A 19824-nucleotide genomic window follows, 5' to 3' on the forward strand; every position below is an offset into this window, starting at 1 on the left:
CTGTGCTGCGATAAAACAAGACTCGGTTTCTCTCAAGTATACTCACACTCCCAAGCTCAGTTTTTGCATCCCCCTAGATCAGGGGTGTCAAACTCATTTTCAGCTGGGGGAGGGGGGGGGGGGGCGCACATCAGCCTTGCGGTTGCCTTCAAAGGGCCGGATGTAATCTTGCCCTTTGAAGGCAACCGCGAGGCTGATGTGGCACCCCCGGTGAAAAATGAGTTTGACACTCCTGCCCTAGATGCACACACCAGATCACTTCAAGGCCATGCTGTTATGACTTCAGGCAACCCCATTGTTTCCAGGCCCTAGGCTTCAAAGAGAGCTCTGACAACACTCCAGATTTCTGACAAGCGCTACACTGCTTAATCAGTAATACAACACTCCCCTGAAAAGAAGTGCAGGAAGAGTCAAGGCTGTAAGCAGGCAGAAAGGCCCAGCCCTTTGGGGTAGGCTGCCATAAGTGGACCTGTTAAATAATTCAGCTATCCAGAGAGCCAGAACACAAGCACAGCCCTGGACTGGGGTGGAGAACTACCTTCTGGCAGCTCCAGGCTCAGCTGTCAGGAAAGTGGCAGCAATGTCCTTGAGCAGGGCTTTCCACCAACAGGTGTCTGTAACTCTAACACTACAGTGAGGAAGGGGCAAGACCCTAGTGGAAAGGAGAAATGCTTGTAAAACCTGTTCACATAACTAAATCCTTATTTGACTATTTAGTCTTAAAACTCATACCTCAGTGGCTGAAGTGCCTTCTGCAAGCTTTCACAGTAGCAGTCACTAGAAGTTAATAGAGAGAAGGCTTATACGCAGATGATTCAAAGTTCAGGCTTCCCACCAGCCCCTGTCTCCACTGCTGGGATGACTGAGGTTCCTGTGCCTGTTTTCATATGGTAATGGCACGGGCATATCCTGACACACTCAACCACAAAAGGACTTACAGCAACAGCTCACCAGCATTGCAGTGGGTAAAGAGGATCATCATCCCACTGTCTACCCCCTCATAGACAATGAAATGCTTTGAAATAGGCAGGACTAAACACAAAGGATGTGGTTTCTCCAGATGAGAAGCCCATGTATGATCAATAAATCAGGCTGAGCAAATTCAGCCCTGTCTCTCACAAGAGCAATGCTAAACAAAGTGTTCGTAATAACAAAATGAGGAGTTTTTGCACAAGATTTGGGGGCCATCCCATTGCAGCATCATTTCCCCCTCAGCCCTGCAGGCCTCGCGTAGGTTGAAGACTTCTATGCAGACAGGGAAGAAGTACTGTTGACAAGATGCTTCATCTACTTGCTGTCAACACAACAAAATTGATAGCAAGTTGGCTGACCCCACTCACTTCATATTCTTCCTGCGGCAAACTCCCACCAGCGTACAGACGTTTTTTTATTTTTTTAAAAATACTTCTTTCAGTGAATTAAGATGGACACCTCTCCCAGAAACAGGCAGGTGAATCCTCTGGGACCCATGGGATCCAGCTCTGGGACCGGCCCACTAGGAAGTACCTGGGAAGACCAGTACTCTGTTCCACTCCCCTGTCCCCTTTGTCAGAATCACTGCAGGTGGATCCAGGTCCCAGTTGTGGCCAGCAAGAAGTTTGTGGAGCCAGGCACACAAGGCACAGCTCTCTTCACACCCGGATCTGGTACCCATTGAGGTCTGGCATGGCTTTGGAATCGGCAGGCTTCTTCTCACCAGATGGCCTGTGAGCAAAGAGGGTAAGAGCTATTCAGAAACTGTTTTTTTCAGTCAGATGCTGCACAGGAAAAGGTACTGGGAAGCTTCAGACATCCTACACTATCGAGGGCAGGATTATTCTGCAACCTCCAGTAACTCTTCCAGCCATCTCCACAGAAGAGAATGCAGATGAGGAAGAGTAGGAAGTCCAATCTGGTACCCCAGATCAGTTTCAGGAAAACAATCTCACTGACAGCACTGTAATTTTTGGAAACTCTTTGGGGCAAAGGTCTGTGAGACACCAGAGCTCAGAGCCCTGCATAAGGTTAAATATCAGCTAGCAAAGTCACTGTATATTTGAGTTGCCTTCCACCTCCCTGCCAAAACTAAAAAACAAAAACCCCACACCAAAACAAAAAAACATCAAAAAAAACCAAGCCCCCCCCCCATCCCCCAAGACAAAAACCCAAACCAAAAAACAGCTGTGCCCCCACTCCCCAAGTGATGATAAACTCACAAAGGCACAGAATAGGGAAGAATTCTGCTGCAGGTCAGAGAAATATCCCCCGTTATAAAGAACCCCAGTAAGACATCAAAAGGAGCCAAAACCAGACAGCAAGATGGAGTCTGTCAGTAAAACAGTTATGCTGTAGATAGGTCTCCTGCCCAGGAGCCCCACTCACCGTCGGTCCCCACGGCTGTTGCGCCGATGGGGGCTGGCCTGACCTCTTTGTGGGGAGGAGACATCTTTCTTTCTGTCCTTGGTGGGAGATGGTGGCCCGGTTCCTTTGCCAATCTACCAAAACAAAGTAGGAGCAATGTGAACAGAAAACCAATATGAGTAGTAACCAGAAAACACAAAGCCTAACAACAATAAATACATGGGAATAAAAGACAAAGTGCAAGTGCATCAAAAATGGAGAAGCCAGAAAAAAACAAGCTACAGTGACAGCTATGGCTCCAAGGACTGTATATAGGCTAAGATAATCAGAACTGCAGTGCCGCATGAGCGTCCATTTGGGGACCAGCCTGTATACAAAGGAAAAGAGCCCCCAGCCTCCAATTCACCCTCTACTCCACCACCACCTAGGAGAGCCTCCTGCCACTTCACTCCCCCAGCACACCATCAGCCAGACACGCAGCGGATGCAGCAGCAAACTACTTCTCCATCCTTGCTGCTTACCTTCAGCCTCATATCACGGGCATGTCTCTCAAGCTCTTTGCGGAAGTCTTCCCGGGTCAGCTTGTCTAGATCCAGGATGGAGTGCTTCCACTCAATCTGCTCCACACTGTGTGGGTCGTGGGACACACAGTGGCCCAGCTTCACCTTTTTGAGAGTGTGCCAGCAGCGGCGATATGCCTCCTCGAAGTCAAAGATGAGTTCGCTCAGTGTGCGGAAGACGGGTGCTTTGTACATGAGCTCCTCACGTCGACTGATGCCCAGTGCCCCATAGCGGCCTCCAAAGTTCACCCCCAGTACAATGTGTCGGAAGTAGTTCCCTGAGAAGTGGGTTTTGAAGCTGATGGGGAAACGATCCAGCGTGGTCATGTTGTTGGTGAGGTAACTGACAGCAGCTGCTATTCAGGAAACAACCAGTGATACCATTTTCTTGGTAAGATACTTCCTGCTCCAAACCATCCCAGCATGCTCAGCAGATTTACCACTGATTCACACATCACGTAAGCAGGATTTGTTCTCCAGGTCAAGAGTCCAGCTCATTGCAAGCTGCCCTACTTTCATCAGTGTCATGGGGAAACCAGACTTGGCCTCTTCAACAAGACAGTCAACAAAGATAAGTTAAATTGCTGGCAGTTTTGTGATGCAGAAATTGAAACGCTGACACCTCAAGTGCGCTATATTCCCTAGCTCCCAAACTGTAATGCTGTAGCATTATTCTTCAGTTTGTTTTAATGTGTTTTACTAGCTACTATTTCACACACAAACCAAGGAATGTTGAGGACAAAACACTCATCGGACAACCCTTCTGAACCATTCACTTGCCATCTCTGCCCCTCCAGGTGGCTTTGCCAATGTGTGTCAAGAATCTGCAGCCTGAGTGACACAGACTAAGCCTGGAATATAACTAGGAAATAATGTGTGCTTAAAGATAACACAGACTTTTTTTGGGGAGAACTGGGGAGGGAAAAAAGTGAAATATTAGTAGCAGCCTCAAAGCATCATAAGAGAGCAGAGGAGAAAACACAAGGATGGGCAGACATGCACAATCCCAAGAAGAAAGGATACATTCCCAGGATCACAGCTTCCAGGCATTTTATTGGCAGGGCCTCTTTGGTCATTTCTTTGGCCAGGTCCATCAGCCTGCACAGTGGGACAAGGGAAAGACAAGGACAGTTAGAGGGCTTGTGCTATGCAAGTACGGCCAGTTCAGCCTTGTTGCACTATATATGTAAGGTAGGTTTCCAGGAGAGAAGGTGGCCCACTGAGGACAGGGAACAGAAGAATATACTTTCTTTAGGAAAATACTGAATCCAAGACAGGTCTCTACCACATGCTGTTGCTGCTTACAAGGAGCTCCCTTCAGTGAGTTACAGCCAAGCTGCCTGCTCGGCCAATTTCTGTTCTCAGGGAGACCACAGCACTTGGCTCAGCGAGGTCTGGATGGTCACTTGTGTGACCTCCAGCAGAAGCCTCAGAAGACCAAAAGCCAGCAGTGTTTGCCTCACAAGGCTCAGTGAGGACTTCACAAGGACAGTGAAGCCCTCTTTGGAACCAACCCTGCTCTCCATTCAACAAATACTGTGGAGGAGACATTGCACTGATTACAGCACAAGACGTGTGGGGTCACATCAGTCTATGGACTAGACTGACAGTAAGAAGCCAGTCTTGAAAGACTGTCAGAATGCTGACTGAGACAGTCCATGAATGTGAGGTGCTTATCTCCAGGAACTTACGGGGCATGGCTCTTTGCAAAATCTGGAGTCAGGAAAATCCCCCTTCTCCTTCAAAGTATGAGACACCAAAAACTTAGTGAGCCTAGATTTTGCAAAGACACTCACAGGAACTATGAAGTTAGACCTGTAAAGCTACTTGGCTTTTATTAAACTTGTTTAGGGCAGGACCTAGTTTCAGAATCCATCAGAAGTTCATGTAGTTATATTCCAATTAAAAGCAGGCACAATCTGTACATCTTCGAAATACGTTGATGTTATTTTACTAGATTTACTGATCCATGACCACAAAACCTCTTGGCATTGAGAAAAGGCAGACACAGCTCTGCCCAGCTGTGCCTTAGGCAACAGACAATAAAGGATGGAGCTGCAGTACTTGAAAGCCCTGAGTGCCACCTAAACCTTAGCCATGGGGTGGCAGAAAAAGCAGTGGGTGTAGCAAGGCCCAAACATCTTAAAGCAAGGAATAAATGCTGTAGGGATTGCCAGCGCTTACCCAGTCAGAGGTCTGCTCTTCTTAATCTCAAAGAATTGTGTCCCAGTGTGATTGTACCTGAAGGCAAAAAGTTAAGGGCTTGGCACCCTGGAAATTAGAATTTGAAGAAAACCTGTTTGAGGAACTTTCACGTTACTTACTATTTTCACAGCAAAGTCATGATCCCACAAATACAACACCAACGCAAGAAAGTCCCCACCTTCCTCTCCTGCATTTCTCCCTTTTACAGTCCCTCCTTACTTCCACTGCATTTCCTTCTTCTCAATTCTTCTCCTCCCCACACACAGGTTTCCACTCCATTTCCCAAAGGTCCACACTGACAGCACATCCTCTGCTCAGTTTTCCAGCTACCACGGCAGAATAAAGTTTGACTGATCTCTGCCTACTCCACTCGGCACAGAATGTGTGGAGCATTGAAACATTCATGGTACCTTATTGTAAGACTGACTGAAACCCAATCCAGAGCACAACCACCTTAGATGGGTGAGAGGTGCCCAAAGGTTTGCCTTCTTGCCTTGTTTCAGGGCTGAAGCCAGAGTTAGCTCTGTATCTCATCAGTGAGATTAGGCTATGCTTGTGTGGCACATGCCTGCTGTCCAACACAACGAGGAGGGAGAAATCTCAATGTCAGGACAAGTCGCACAGGCAGCTCTGCATATAAAGGGGCAGGATACCACAGATGCACAAAAGCAAAGTGGTTGGCTGTCCTTAAGACAGGTGCAGAGAAGAGTGTTTGAGCAGGATGACCTGAGAGGCAGTTTTGTTACCATCACAGCTCACCCATGCCTTAACAGTGAGGTGACACAGTTTGAGACCATCTGAGACCTGGCGGGCAGGGTCTCAGGTATGTATGTTTTTAAAAAAAATGGCACTGTAAAGCCACTGACCTAGAAAGGTCAGTAGTGGGGAAAGGCCCTCAACAACATGCACAATTGTTACATAGAGTGAACTGGATCAGAAGGTAACTTGGGCAGAAAAGAAAAAAAGAGAAAAAGCAAGCAGAACAGCAAAACAAAGCATCATCCCAAATCCAGCTTCCTGTTTTTAGGGAGCAAGTTTCAGTTCTCCTCCAGCTACCACAAAATGAGGTTTTCTGTTCTTCAGAGAATTTGCTTGCTCCCCCTTCCTGGGTTATCACTCCAGTGACTCAGGTAGCAGTAAAGGATACTGAAGCTCCCTGATGTAGCGCTGTACAGCTTCCAGGCGCTCAGGGATGGGGGTGGACGGCTGGAACGCAGGCACACTTGGTATGGGAATCTGAAATAGGGAGCAGAACGTAAATCACCGCTTCCAAACCTCTCCAGCTTCTTGCTGACCTCAGTGGCACATAGCTACAGGGAGCATGTTCCTCTGAAACTAGCCCCTTTTTGCTGCCCAAAGCGACCACACCAGGAACATTCCTCTGTTCCCACACTTGTAACTGAGAAAGGATTCAGAATGAAGCACCACAACAGAACTGCAAAAGAAACTGTGTGAAATGGTCCTGCATTTAGGCAATGTTACATTGGAAGAATTAGATAAAATTAACTGAAAAGACAAGGTGTGAGACAGGAAAGCTATCACCTGAGCAAGCTGGGCCTCATTTGAGTATGCAAACTGGAAGGCACAAAACAAAAATAAGAGAAGGAAAGAGAAAGGCAAAAATAGAGAATGAGTTTTCCCAAAGCCACTGAAGTATGAATAGTCCAATAAGCAAGGGTATAAAGGTCCTTTACTGCCTCCTGGCATATCAGGTAAGTTGGCACTGACTAGGCCACAGGCGTGACAGCATCATGACTCCCTCCCCAGCGGGGAGGAGTCCATCGGTGTCTGTTGTTTTGAGTTATATGGTCAGAATGACATCTGAAAGTTCACTGTTCAGACTGCTCTCCCATTCTGAGTTCTCAGCCGTATGGGTCTAGTCAGATTTTCCTCACTGTTTGCTCCAGACGGGATTACTGCAGCCTTGCCAGCAGCTGAGAAAATGTGTTTAAGGAAAGAGAAGGGTCCTGTCCACAGGACGAATATAATGGAGAAGACACAAATTCAGTGTGACTGACAGGCTTGGAGAAACAGCCCAGCATTTTCCCTCTGAAGGGCTTGTGCTTTGCACACACCTGATACCAGACGGCACAGCAGTTTGGTTTTTAGCATTTCAGTTCCTCTTCAGACTTCCCCCAGAGCTGGGCTATCCCCAGCTAAGAAAAAATGAGTCAGAACCAGATCTTCCCTTGGGCCCTCCGCTCTGCTGCACACATCTGGCTCTGCTGGCCATGGATTTGTAGCCAGCAGCACTGCTTAGCCACTCATCACCCTCCACATGTATTTCTGCAGCCACTCATTTCCATACCTCCTTCTTCTGCCCTGAGTTGGCACAAGTGACTGGTGGACCAGGTCAGGCACCTGAACCAGCTGAAAGCTGAGCCAGCAAGCAGGGTTAGTTTTCAGTCAGATCAGTTCCCTGTCCCGGTTTGCCACATGGTCGCACTCTGGTTGTGCCTCCACAGCACAGGGGCCAGTGACTGCTTAACTCAAAAAGACGGGCTGTCGCTGCCTCTGGAAACCGTAATGTGTTTTTCAGTCTAGCTCCAAATGCCATTGGCAAGTAAACACTGACCTAAACTCAACCCTCTATCCATTTTCTCTCCCGTGTTTTGATTTTTCTTTTCTTTTTTTTTTTTTTTTAAAAAAAAAAAATAGCACCATTTGAGCACTGGTACCCATTTTCCTAGGACCTCGTGGAGGTGCCAGTTGCCATCTCCAGTGCTTCATTTCCATACCCTGCTTGGAGCAAGCAGAGGCACCGGCTGCCTCACGTGCAGGAGACAGCACACGAACATCAGGAGTGGATGTGAAATTGGGTTTGTTTAACTGCAGCAGGAGCAGGGAAGGCTCCAGAGAGTGGTACAGGGATGGAGCCATCTCCGGAACCACATGAGCTGAGTCAGTTTGGATGCTGTGAGCTGACACACTGAATCATACGAAATAATTTCTAGGCAGAAACAATAAAAGAGGTAATGACCAGGACAGGCTGACTATTTGTATCATTTCTTTGGCAGGGAGTTTCATCCTTTTTGAGTGGAGACGGATGAAGTGCATATTGCCAGCACAGACTAATGATTTGGGGTAGTTATTCCTCCCTTTACTAGTACAGGCCCCCTGTCCTGGTTTTGTTAGAAACAAGACAAGTTTCTCTTCTAGTGAATTTTTCTTTCAGTTAAATTCTTCTAAGTAGCTGCACTTTTCTGAAGTTGGATACATGTTTTGGTAGACATAGCAATGGAATGCAAGTTCACTGATAAGGATGCATGTCCTGTAAGTGAGAGGGGTAAGGAGAAGCGAACTGAACCGGTGACTAAAACTGAGGAGCTAAGTATACCATCCCATTCATGTGATACTTAGTGGGAGATCACGAGGGTCTGGTCCCTTTTTCTCTTCTTTGCCTAATGCCAACATCTGGGAAGGACCCTGCCTGCCGTCCCTGCAAATCTGAGGCCTAGTGACAGACCCTGCATCCTTGAATCCAATTCCAGTTTGCTGCAGAGTCCAACCCAGGACTTCCGGGTGCTTGCTCTGCTGCTGTTGGAGCAGTGCTGAGCTTTGCCGGGGAATTCAAGATTGGTTTTGTATATTTTGTATTATTTTCTCTATTTTAATAGTAGCATTAGTAAAACATATTTAACTTTTTTTCGAACTTGCAAGTCCTCTCTCTCTTTGCCCTCCTTCTGCCTTTCCTTAGTGGAGAAAGAGGGGGTTGGGGGTGGGGGTAGGGGAGGGGGTTAACAAAGCATCTGCCACAGTTTATTGTCGCCCTGCAATCAAACCTTGACACCCCCTTTCCCTCAAAGGACTGTGCAACACTGAGACAGCGTAATGGCAACCAGTTCAGCAGGGGACTAGTTAATGCCGAAGAGCCTCCTGCACCTCAAGTAATTAAACTGATGAAAGTACATCATGCTCTCTCTCTCAGATCTGGGCCTGCAGCCCAGGCTGGGCTGCAGTTTATTTTGCATCAGGTCTATAGCATTTTAATGGGGCAATAGAAGCGGGAGGAGAAGCATAAGGTCTCCATCTCTCAGTCCCACACTGACAGGACAGGGGACCCTAATGCTTTGTTCTTAGCCAGCGTTGTCCACTGCACATCTCAGAAGGGCTATAAGTATCAGGCAGTCTACACAATCCTCCAGAAAGCAGAGAGGAATTATTTGTAACAGAAAAGATAGGAAATCAGCTCTATTTTGCTTTCCCCTTTAGTTATTCTGAAAGCTGGAGAGAGAGCTAGGAAAAGAGCCCAGATTTCCCAGAGCACATACCTCTGCCAGGCTTTGAAGACTAACATGTCCTTGGCCCTTCATCACTAGCGTGGAAGTCTTTCATCACCCCTTCTCCTGGATGCACACATCCCAGCAGGCTGTCTGTCTGCATGGGATTGGGAATCTGCTTTTAGAAAGGGGATCCCAAGAACAACGAAGATTTTCCTGTACAAAGTGGGCCGTGCTGTACACGAGACCAGGCACATGGGAGCAAGGCACAGACAAAGCTCCACCCTTATCCGTATCACAGAGGTGCTTTTTTGGCCAGCCTAGTTTAGCAACAGTTTATTTTATGGTTCTTATATGTATCCCAGCACCTCCCTAATCCTCATTTTACAAGCAGCATGGGAGCAATACCAATCCCAGTTGTTAGCCTCCCTAAAGAAACTGGGTTTTTTTCCCCCCTCTCTGTATGCGAAACCATTAGATGCAACTCTTCCTGTCTTTGCCCTCATAACCACCTCATTTAAAATCCATAATTTCTTAATGAGGCAAGCACACATCACTTTGTATTTCCAGTGTGCACCCATTTCATAGTCCTAGCAGCTCTGAGTAAGGCAATATGCACCCTGCTGCTAGAAAGGAAACAACCTTCTGGAGGGTAGCACTCTAAAGCCCAAATCAGCCTGATGGAAATGGAGACCAGGGGAAATCTCTGAGCTCTCACAGGCCAGTGAAAGACATGGCCCCAGCAGCTGATCTGTGAACATATTTGTAAACTCTGATCCTAGCCTCCTGCAGTCATCATTTTATGGTATTTAGTTTATGGACAACTCTTTTGAGAGTTATTTCTCCCAATACTGGCTACTTACGGTTCAAGGCCAAACATTTCAGAGTAGGTAAACCACTGTCCAGCTCCCAGCACCTAAAAAGGCCTATTCACCGTCCAGCACATGGAGACTACCTGGCTTTTCAAAGGAGCTAGCCCTTCAGAGTATGCTCATTGCCCTAATTCTCATCTGTTGCATCAGCCATTCAAAGAAGCTTGATGGCACCAACAGGGGTGGTGATATAAGCAGCCCTCAAAGATATAAACACATCCCTAGAGGGGAAAATGAGCTAGGGAAACAGAGCCCATCCATCTTTGCTGCTTCCTGCATCCCAGCATCCTCTCAGCTGTATGCCTGGTGAGCTTGGGAATGGGCTCTCAGATTGCAGAGTGCTGAACAAAATTTATAGATTTGGTTCCCAGGGATGCTAGCAGATGCCAAAAAAATGGATAGCCCAACTTCACCTGTTATTGCAAGAGCTTGTACCACTTGTGTCCCCAAACTGTAACTCTTTGGCACCAAGACTATAAAGTGGCAACAGTTGAAGTATTTTACATTAATACCAAAACTGGAGACTGAACACTGTATTTCCTTCCTCTCATGCACTGGACTCTTGTTTGTGAACTTCTTTCTTCTATTTCCCTTGCCTCTCCTGGCCCTTTTAGTCAGGAAATTAAGTAGTGTGTGTTCTGATTGATCTGAAACATGTTTCCAGCCTTCACCCAGGCTCAGGACAAAGTCAGAGGAGAGGAAGGAAATCTGAAAAGGAAGGAAAAGCCTAGTGGGTTTAGAATAGGGACTGTAATCAGGATTCAATATTTGTTCTGGTTGCTGCCTATAACTTTTCACTGCACAAAGGATGTTCCATCACATGCTTCTCCAGAGTTCCTCATGGAAAGCAGTATGGATTGCCTGTGCACTATATAATAGTATGTTCTTGCATACTTCAAATTACCTTCCTAAGAAGGTAAGTCCTTGCTAAAAAAGCCTGAGCAGAAAAAACTTCATATTTTTGTACTTGGAATTTCTTCTGTTAGCATGATGGGAATGGTCTTACAACCCACCAGCAGAGTGACAGACAAATGTTTGCAGTCTTTTGTTCACAGAATGCCAATGAAAGGGGAGATTTTTCTGCTTAGGTGCAACACAGATAGCAACAATCACAAGAATTCACATGCAAATGATTCAGTATGGCACAAGGTTAAGTGAAATGATCACCTGTTCCTCTTTTCATAGAGATCTCTGCAGCGAGGCCAAGAACAAGCTTGGAAAGACATCTGACCCTACACCAGCAAAAAGCTCCACAAGCGTTTGCCGATTCCTCCTAAAACTCTTGAGCATCACAAGCGCCTTTTCTGACAGACACTTATGTGCAAGAATGACTTTTGGTGTGGGAGATTGTAACCAAAATCTAATTTCTTCTAGAGAAAAACTCACCTCTCCCTGTCTTACCCTCCCACCTCGAGGATCTGGACTCTACTAAAACTAACTCTCCTCATCTCTTCATCATTTATCCCGTCTCTCTCTTCAAATCCATCTCCCTCCCAAGAGGCTCGCACATGAGCCATCCGAAGTGTGTTTTCCAGCACGGCCTCGGAAGAGGAGGGTACTGCTGTCACTCCAGGGCAGCGCCCGCAGACACCCTCCTGCACTCCGAGTTACGGCTTTGCTTCCTGCGAGAGCACCCCCGGGGGATCTTTCTCGAGGTGGGGAGCCCGGCTTCAATGGGACAGGCGAGCAAGCCCTCCCCGGAGGCTGCCGCCCTTTCCCCTTTTTCCTCCGTGCGCCCCGCAGGGGATGGCCCGGCCCGGGCTCACCCCCGGGGAGGGTCCTCACCTTGGGCAGGTCAGCGGCGCCCCGGATCCTCTGCGCCACCCGCTCCCCCTCGGGGTGGATCCTGCCCACATGCCGCCACATCCGCTCCCAGGTGGGCTCGTCCACAGGCAGCCCCCCACGGTTGACGAAGAAGGGGACGCCGCCGTCGCGGAGATCCTCCTCGCCCTCCTCCTCCTGCTGCTCCTCGTCCCGCGCCGCCGCCTCGCCGGACGGGGGGCGCCTGGCGGCGGCCGCGGCTCCGGCCCCGCCGCCCCCCGGCATCGGCATCGCCGCCGCCGCCCGCTCTCAGCGCCCGCCGCCCGCTGCCGGGCCGCCGGGGGCCGCGCCCCGCATGGCCGGCGCACCGGGCACGGGGCGTCACCGCCCCCGCCTCGCCTCCGGAGATAACAAGGCGGAAGGAATTCGGGGAAAAGGGGAGAAAAAGCCCAGGCGGGGCGGCGCCGGGTGCCGCATCAGGCCGCCGCGGCGGGGGAGGCGCCGGCGGCCCAACCGCTCGCGGCAGTGACGGCGGGCACCGCGCGGGGCGGGCCTGCCGCCGGGGCGCCCCTGCCGCGCCGCCTCCACAGCGCTCCGCGGGGCGGGCGGGGACAACCGCCCCCCGGCAGATGCCGCACGCGGGGTAACAAAGCCCCCGCGCGGGGCGGGGCGGGGCGGCGCCGCGCTGGGCAGGGCCGGGGCTGGGCCGGGCGCCGCTCCCCTTCGCTCTGCTCCGCCCCGGGCCGGGCGGCGCGGGGTGTCATAGGTCCCTGTTCGCGGCGGACCCCCGCCGCCGTGCCCGGAGCCGCCTTGCCGCTCGCGGGGCGCTGGGGCGGGTGGGGGCGCCGCTGCCCGAGGGCGATAAGGCCGGGAGGCGGCTGCAGCCGGGCGATAAGGGGGGCGGGGCCGGAGCGAGCTGCTGGGGGGGCCGGGGCCACGAGGGGCGGGGCAGCGCAGCGGCCGCTTAACGGTCGCCGTGAGGTGCAGCTCGCGGCTGTGCGCGGGGCCGTTAGTGCGCGGTGTGCGCTGAAGTTTGGGTGCGTGAGGGGGATGCGGGGCCGGAGGGCTCCGGGGAGGTGCTGCCGCTGGGCGGTAAAGCCCCGCTGGAAGCGGGAGCAGGTTTTCACGTGGGGATATCTTTGAGTAGCAGAAGGGCTGGGATAAAATCGCCAAGTAGAAAGTGATTAGAAAGCAATGGGTGGCAAAGTCCTGTTTTGACTTATCAAGTGGTGCAAAGTGGTCATGAGCTGTACCTGAGTCCTGGGTGGGCTACATGAAGTGGGTCTGTCTCATGGGAGGGACCACGCAGGGCTCTTCTGCCTGGAAAGAGGCAAAATGCATCTTTATCTGAGGCGTGGGGACACACCACAAGAGAAAGACCGAGCACTTCGTTCTGGCTTTGCCATCTGGTTCTCTGTTGCAGCCCTCCTGTGGTACTGTGTAGCCTGCAGTTGTGATGGGAGCTTCTCCACAGGCTGTGCGCGGGGCCGTTAGTGCGCGGTGTGCGCTGAAGTTTAGGTGCGTGAGGGGGATGCGGGGAAATGTGGAAGCCTGTTGCTGTCCACTGTGTTCCTGGTACAACAGTTGTGCACTTTTCCATAAGAGTTGGGCTATGTCTTGCTGTAGGCAGGATTGCTGGCTGTGTTTTCTCCTCACCCTGTAATATCAATCCATTTTGAAAGCTCTAATATAAAAGTGTTCTGTAATGTAAGCACAGAGTAAAAGAAACGTGTACAAAGTAACAGGTTAGCTGCTGGGGCACCTTCTGAAGGGCATCTTGAAATGCTGACATTTAGCACTCCAAACAAAGGGCTGATGTTTAGCATCAGTGTGGGGAACGAGGGAAATACATCCTAGTTCTGGTTGCCATGGGATTTGATGTACCCTGAGCACTGGCTATAACCTCTTTGGAGTCTGGCAGAGAGTTTCAGAGAGAAATGACGCTTTTCCTGTAATGCTATGTGGACACATGTTCACATGAGAGCATTTCTGAGGGGAAAATATGTGAACACAGTATCTCTGTTGAACTCAACATTGCCCAAATTGCTGGAAGGTTGATTTCCTTTCAGGAAAATTAAGCTAACTGCATGTCTTTGCTTCTGCCTTCCAAACAGATCACCAGCATTGCTTCATGCAATCTACATTGACTTCTGTAATACTTAAACATGTGCTTCTTCACTGAATAAGGATTTTCTCTTGAATGAGGACCTTGAGCAGTGCTGATTTATCGCTTCAGTAAGGCTTTTGGTGTTTTTATGGTTGTCTTTGCCTTTTACCTGTGAGCAAGTGGAGATTGGTAGAAGTTGACTCATTACATCTAAAGAGATAGCAAAGCCTGTGGCAGGAATCACTCTACAGCCCCCAAGTAGATGCATTTTGTAAGAAAAGTTCATGCCATTCCGTGTCCTTTGTCTCTCCTTACCCAGTGGTCTGCAATTCCTCTGCAGACACAGGACTGGAAGTGTCCCAGTCATGTGATGGCAGTGCACAGACATATTGAGGGACATCATCTGCAGTCTGAGTGGCAGGTGTATTTCCAGTGACAGCACTGGGAAAAGGACAGGGTGCAAAGGCTTTAAATGCTTCTATTAGAGCTATATTGGCTCCCGTGCCTGAAACTAAGCACAGCTGTCCATAAAACTGTGGATGCTGGTTTTGATTTTGAGCTCTGGCACTAATTCAGTTAGTAATTCACATTGCTTTCTACACCTCAGGTTTTCTATCTGTAAGAGGGAAATGCTAGTAACCCCAACTTTCAGCTAGAGGTATTGTAAAGATTAGTTGGCATTTTTGGCATGTTAAGAATTATTTTTTCCCAAAAATGAAAATAATGTGTTATAGTAAAAGTTAAATACTATCCTTGTGTCTTTAACGCCTTAAAATATATTCTCAAATCTTGGTTGGAGGAAATGTAGCTGATAATCATCATCAGGCCTCAAAATAAGGATTGTCAGGGGATTTTTGCTTCGGTTTATATTAATTATTAGGCAGTGTCCCTCCCTGCTGGCCGTCACTTTAAATAATTTGTCAGCAGCAGCAGCAGCAGCAGCAAGGGAATTGAAGGTAATAACATGGCACTACACTTTGTTTAGCTGAGAAAGACTAGAGCACAGCCATGGCAAGAGAGCCAGTCCCTGCGGTGGGGACGGAACATAACTGCGGTGACAGTAGAGGACAGGGACTTTGCTGCCTCTCTGCACAGCAGGTGTTTCCTTGTCTGCCAGTGTTGTTACCCATGGCACAGGCTGTGTAATGGGCATTCAACACTGCCTCTAATTTCCCCTGGCATATTACTGTGGCTAGGATGATGAGTGACCTGAAGACCATTTAATTTTTGTTTAATAACAATGTAAACCTTTCATTTACCTATGCTCTTAAGAGGAAGCCTGTGCAGGCACTCTGTGTGAATCACACCTGAGATTGGTTTAAATGGATAAAGCTTTGTTAAGACAGGGTTGTGATTTGTTGTTTGTGAAATAAGAAATAACATTGATAAAGAATTGAAATCGAGTCAGCACTTCCTTGAATAAAGTCATTAAATAAGATATAAAATACTTGATAAAATGTTGAAGTGGTGTAGAGAGCACTTGAAAAACAAATTCTTCTGGGTGAATTGGGAGTTTTGTGTTTATTGGAGGGGATACAAAATTTGTTTCTGTAAACACGGGTAGTGAGTGATAGTATTGATTTCCTGTTTCATAATGTCTTTTACTCTTTTTTTTTTTTTTTTTTTTTCCTAATTTCTGGCAATCATTTGTTATTGTGATGTCATTTTATTATTAGAAAAAAAATCTTCGACAACACCAGACTGTTTTTTAGGCCGTGTCTTTATGAACTCACACAGGAACCATTAAAACACTTAACAGGTATTTCTAGCTATTGATGGCAATTTTAGGCCACTATTTCCATGGTTTAGTTAATGTACATTTTCTTAGTGTGAATTAGAACCCCTCTTATAACACTAGATGCTGGTTAGATCATGAGCAAGGGTTGTGCTGTCTTTATCCATCTTGGCCTAAGTCTCTGTGATCTAAGCTTCTCTGTGCCACTAACTTCCTTTTTTGTAACAGTTTTGGAGTGGTTCCCTTTTCTGTATTCCTGCAAGAGCTCAGTGAAAAGCCTCATGTGACAAATCAGCAGCTTTCTGAATCTATTTCCCAGAGTTTATTTAGCTCCAAAGCTTTTATTAAAAACTCTTGGATTTCCTTCAGTGTTTTTTTTACTTCTTAGTTCTATTTAATTCTCTGTGTGTGTTTGGAATGCTCCTTTCAAAGGCACCTGCAGTTTGTCTAAACTGGTTCCAGAACTTTGCACAGAGTCACCCAGAGCCTCTGTATCACACAGGATAGCTTGCAATGTGCTTTGTGAGGGCTGTGTTCCTATGTATCACAGATTGCTTTGCACCTGTAGGGAATGTGTAGGAAATTTCCTGCAGATTCATGTATTTTCACCCAGGCTTGACTCTAGTGGTGGCAGTTAGGAGAGGAGGTGAGGAGCTGAAGGGCAGGAGGCGAGGTTTGCAGCTGCCTGGCTGTGCCTGGGCCCTGCAGTGTCTACCTGAGTCCCATGGCTGGGGGAGTGGGCTGGGAGGATGTCATGGTGGAGTCCAGGATGGCCTTGGCCTGACAGGTTAGTGGAGCTACTGTGCCTGGTGAAGGGGTGGGGAAGAACTCTGCATAGCTTTCTTGTTGCAAATTCTCTGTGCAAATTCATGTGAGATACGATGTTAATTTGGATTCACAATACTTATGTTCTATGAACATAACAATACTTATGTTCTATGAACATATGTTCTTATGAACATATTTACATTAACTTTTTTTTGGTGTGGAATAAGTGAGGGAGCAGAATTTGTTAAGTCTAGGGGCAGAGAAGCCTAAAAGGGTACAGTTTTTAGATATGTAGAAGGCATGTCTTGTACTTCTAGAGTACACAGGACAGGAAGTAATACACACTTAAAATATAATGAGATTCAGTTACACATTAGAAAAAACTTTCTGTAAGGACAGTGAAAGACTGGAAGAAACACCCTCAGCAAAATATGGAGTCCCTATCATTGAAGTTTCAAGCACTGTTCATCAGTCAGTCGGGAGTTAGAGCCGATCCTGCTTTTGAGAGGAGGGGGAAGGACCTGTATGACCTGTTAATCTCCTGTTCTCTGTGTGGAAAATCAATGGCCTAATATATTGACCACTGAAGGTGGGGAGAGACTTGCTGATTTGAAGGGTTGTCTTGAAGTGAAGTAAGCTCAACTCAGTTCCATGAATGAACCTTTCTCATACAAACAGCCTGTTGGATTCAAGTTACTGCACTTATATGAGAGAAATGTGTATGTCAGGGTGGAACATCAGAACAGAGTGGCTTAATGAAAGTTTTCTTTTTTACACATTACGTGAATCATCTTTTAAAAGTGTTTTTTGTGTGTGTGTTTTAAGATGCTTTGAGTTAAAGATAGAGGGTTGAAAATGTTTTAAGTGGTGTTTTTTGTTTGTGTGGTGTTTCCTTTATCTGTGTTTAGCTTCCTCCTGCTCACAGCTGTACTGCCTTTAGTCTGATCATATGAATGTATGTGCAATGAAGTCCTCTACGGTGAAGAAAACCATTATGAGATCAGTATATGGTTGGGCAGTATGCATATAATATATTGCAACAGATCTTTGCTCAGAGCAGGAATTCTACCTTTGCCCCTATTTCTGCTCTTGCCTCAGTTCTAATCAGGGCTATCTCGGAAGATAACAGCAAATCTTCTGTTATTTGATTGCAAAGCTGATGTAACCTTTAGTCTATCTGGGAGATTGATTGGTGTAGCAGTGCCAGAATAGCCCTATTCTACGGGCAGCTAAGAATGCCTTCATCAGAGACTGATATAGTGACTCCACACATTTTCCTATTCAGGTGCAGCCATACTGGTTACGTTTCCCATGTAGGTCAGATCAGAGAGAGGAGATTGATAACCTGATTGAATCTTAAATGTCAGCAAATACTTGTGAAACTTTTGCATTTATCTTCCTTTATCATTGGCCTGTTGAGTTATCACTCAGCCAACTGACCTTACCTTGTCACATCACCCAGGACATTTTGTTATGGCATTCCCTGTTCTGTCTGTCACACAGTTGATACACCAGCCACGCATCATCCAACATGTGGAGCGTTTGCAGCTGCCTGGGACTCAAAAGGCTGAAAGGTTAGGACTTGCTGGAGTGAGGAGAGGTCTGTAGATAGTCATTGGAACTTCACAATTGCACTTTTTTTTTGGAGTTTCTAATCTGTTCTTAATAATACCTCTGCTTGATGAAAGGGACTCAGAGAGGGCTTGGGTGTGGAGTTTTAGAGCTGAGAAAGGGAACAAACAGCCCATCGTCTTGCGTGCTCTGTGCCACCCCAGCTTAGGGGCAGGGCGTGAGACCAAAAGCTAGAGTTCTGGGTTGTGTGCAGAACTGGCATCTGAAGGTTTATTCATCTGAATAGGGAACAGAAAAGCATCATGATACTTGGGTGACAAGTGAAAGAACTGTAATTGGAAATGCTTTCTGAAATTCAGCTATTTCTTTCAGAAAAAAACCGTAGCCTGATACAGACCAAACCTTGGTGAAAGGAAGTTGCACAGCCTACAGGCATAAAGTATTAAACCTAACTGTTAAGAAAAAGAGGCTTCGTTTTGTGAAGAGAGTGGCAAACTCCAGTTTTAGGAGTCACAGAAGAGTTAATAGATCTTTTTTCTACATGAATGCTAAACAGACAGCTCCGTTAAAAACTGAGGTTATACTAGTAAGACAATGGTGGAACATATATTGAAAATAAGTGTACCTGACTTTAAAGTTCATTATCTTCTCCAGTGGGCTTTTGGATAAAGCTAGAAGGTTCTTTTGTAATAAATTCTTAATTTCCTTTCTGTCTATCTGATTTTTTTCTAGAGGTGGAGAGGAAACAGGCTTCTATCCCATAAAACCTTTTTCCTGTTCTGCATTGGTAAAGAACAGACGCCTCTGAAAGATTTAACTGGAACCAGAATAATGAGTATACCAACACACTGGTATTTATTTAGATTTTCGGAAGAACTGCTTTCAAATCCCAACAATGCTTTGTGTGAAATAGAAGTTGAAGTGTGCATTTCTCGCATCCAGACAGGTGTGCTGACCTTGGGCTATAGTGTGAGTCTTTCTTATATAGGTCAGAGTGATCATCCATTTACATATATTTAAAAATGCTACTCCCAAACTAACCAGGTGGGGAAGTCATCTAGAGCCTTAAGTTCAATTCCCTGTGCCAAGTCTCATCATGCATGTGATTTGAACTTAAGTCTGAGTCATGGAGTCACCCAAAAAATTAATTTAGATTTTATTCTAACAGTTTAGTGGAGAACCAACTAGAAATGGGGTTCATCCAAAATTATCGAGCAATTCAACAACATTATAAAACACAGATCTGGATACTGGCTGGGGGTTCAGTTTAGCCAATTTAGGCTCAAGGGATCCCAAACCTCCAGAATGACGAGTCAAAATGTGCATCCCCCTCCTCATAAAAAGTAAGGGCTCTTAAGGGCATCCAGAAGATCACCCATCAACAAGACAAGATATCTCAGTCACTGTGGAACAGCCTTACATGGTGTCCCAGTCCAAGGAGGAGGGGCCTCCACTGCTGACCTGCTGCTCCAAAGAAGACCAGCTCAACAGGGTCTCTGGTGGGCTCCATCTATACTTTAAGTTGAATCAGAGCTGTAGTGGCCCAGGAGCCCCTCCTAACATAATCTATGATTCTAACCAAGGTGTCCCATTGGCAAGGCCACTGTCTCTCAGCCAAGGGTTGTGTACGTGACCAAAGTGGTCCATTGGTTTGGAAGTCTCTGGCACCCTCGGGGCAGGCTGG

General features: G+C 47.3%; 2 protein-coding genes across 2 annotated transcripts in view; one reads left to right on the plus strand and one right to left on the minus strand.

Annotated features, from left to right (window-relative positions):
* ANGEL1 (angel homolog 1) overlaps positions 1-11510 on the plus strand; it is a 32614-nt gene extending 21104 nt beyond the window's left edge. Inside the window, exon 11 of the mRNA XM_082059159.1 lies at positions 11383-11510. Within this exon, the coding sequence (XP_081915285.1) occupies positions 11383-11474 (92 nt within the window). The 3' untranslated portion in view covers positions 11475-11510. The remainder of the gene's footprint in view (positions 1-11382) is intronic.
* VASH1 (vasohibin 1) lies at positions 1375-12554 on the minus strand. Its single transcript, XM_082059164.1, has 7 exons — positions 11983-12554; positions 6253-6341; positions 5085-5141; positions 3924-3998; positions 2862-3243; positions 2362-2474; positions 1375-1704 (listed from the first exon to the last, which is right to left on the minus strand). Exons 1-7 carry the CDS (start codon positions 12247-12249, stop codon positions 1632-1634), a joined length of 1056 nt encoding a protein of 351 aa, XP_081915290.1. The 5' UTR covers positions 12250-12554; the 3' UTR covers positions 1375-1631.
* Positions 12555-19824: the final 7270 nt, after the last annotated feature.

This window comes from Streptopelia decaocto (genome assembly GCF_964273445.1).
Source record: "Streptopelia decaocto genome assembly, chromosome: 7".
Lineage (NCBI taxonomy): Eukaryota > Metazoa > Chordata > Aves > Columbiformes > Columbidae > Streptopelia > Streptopelia decaocto.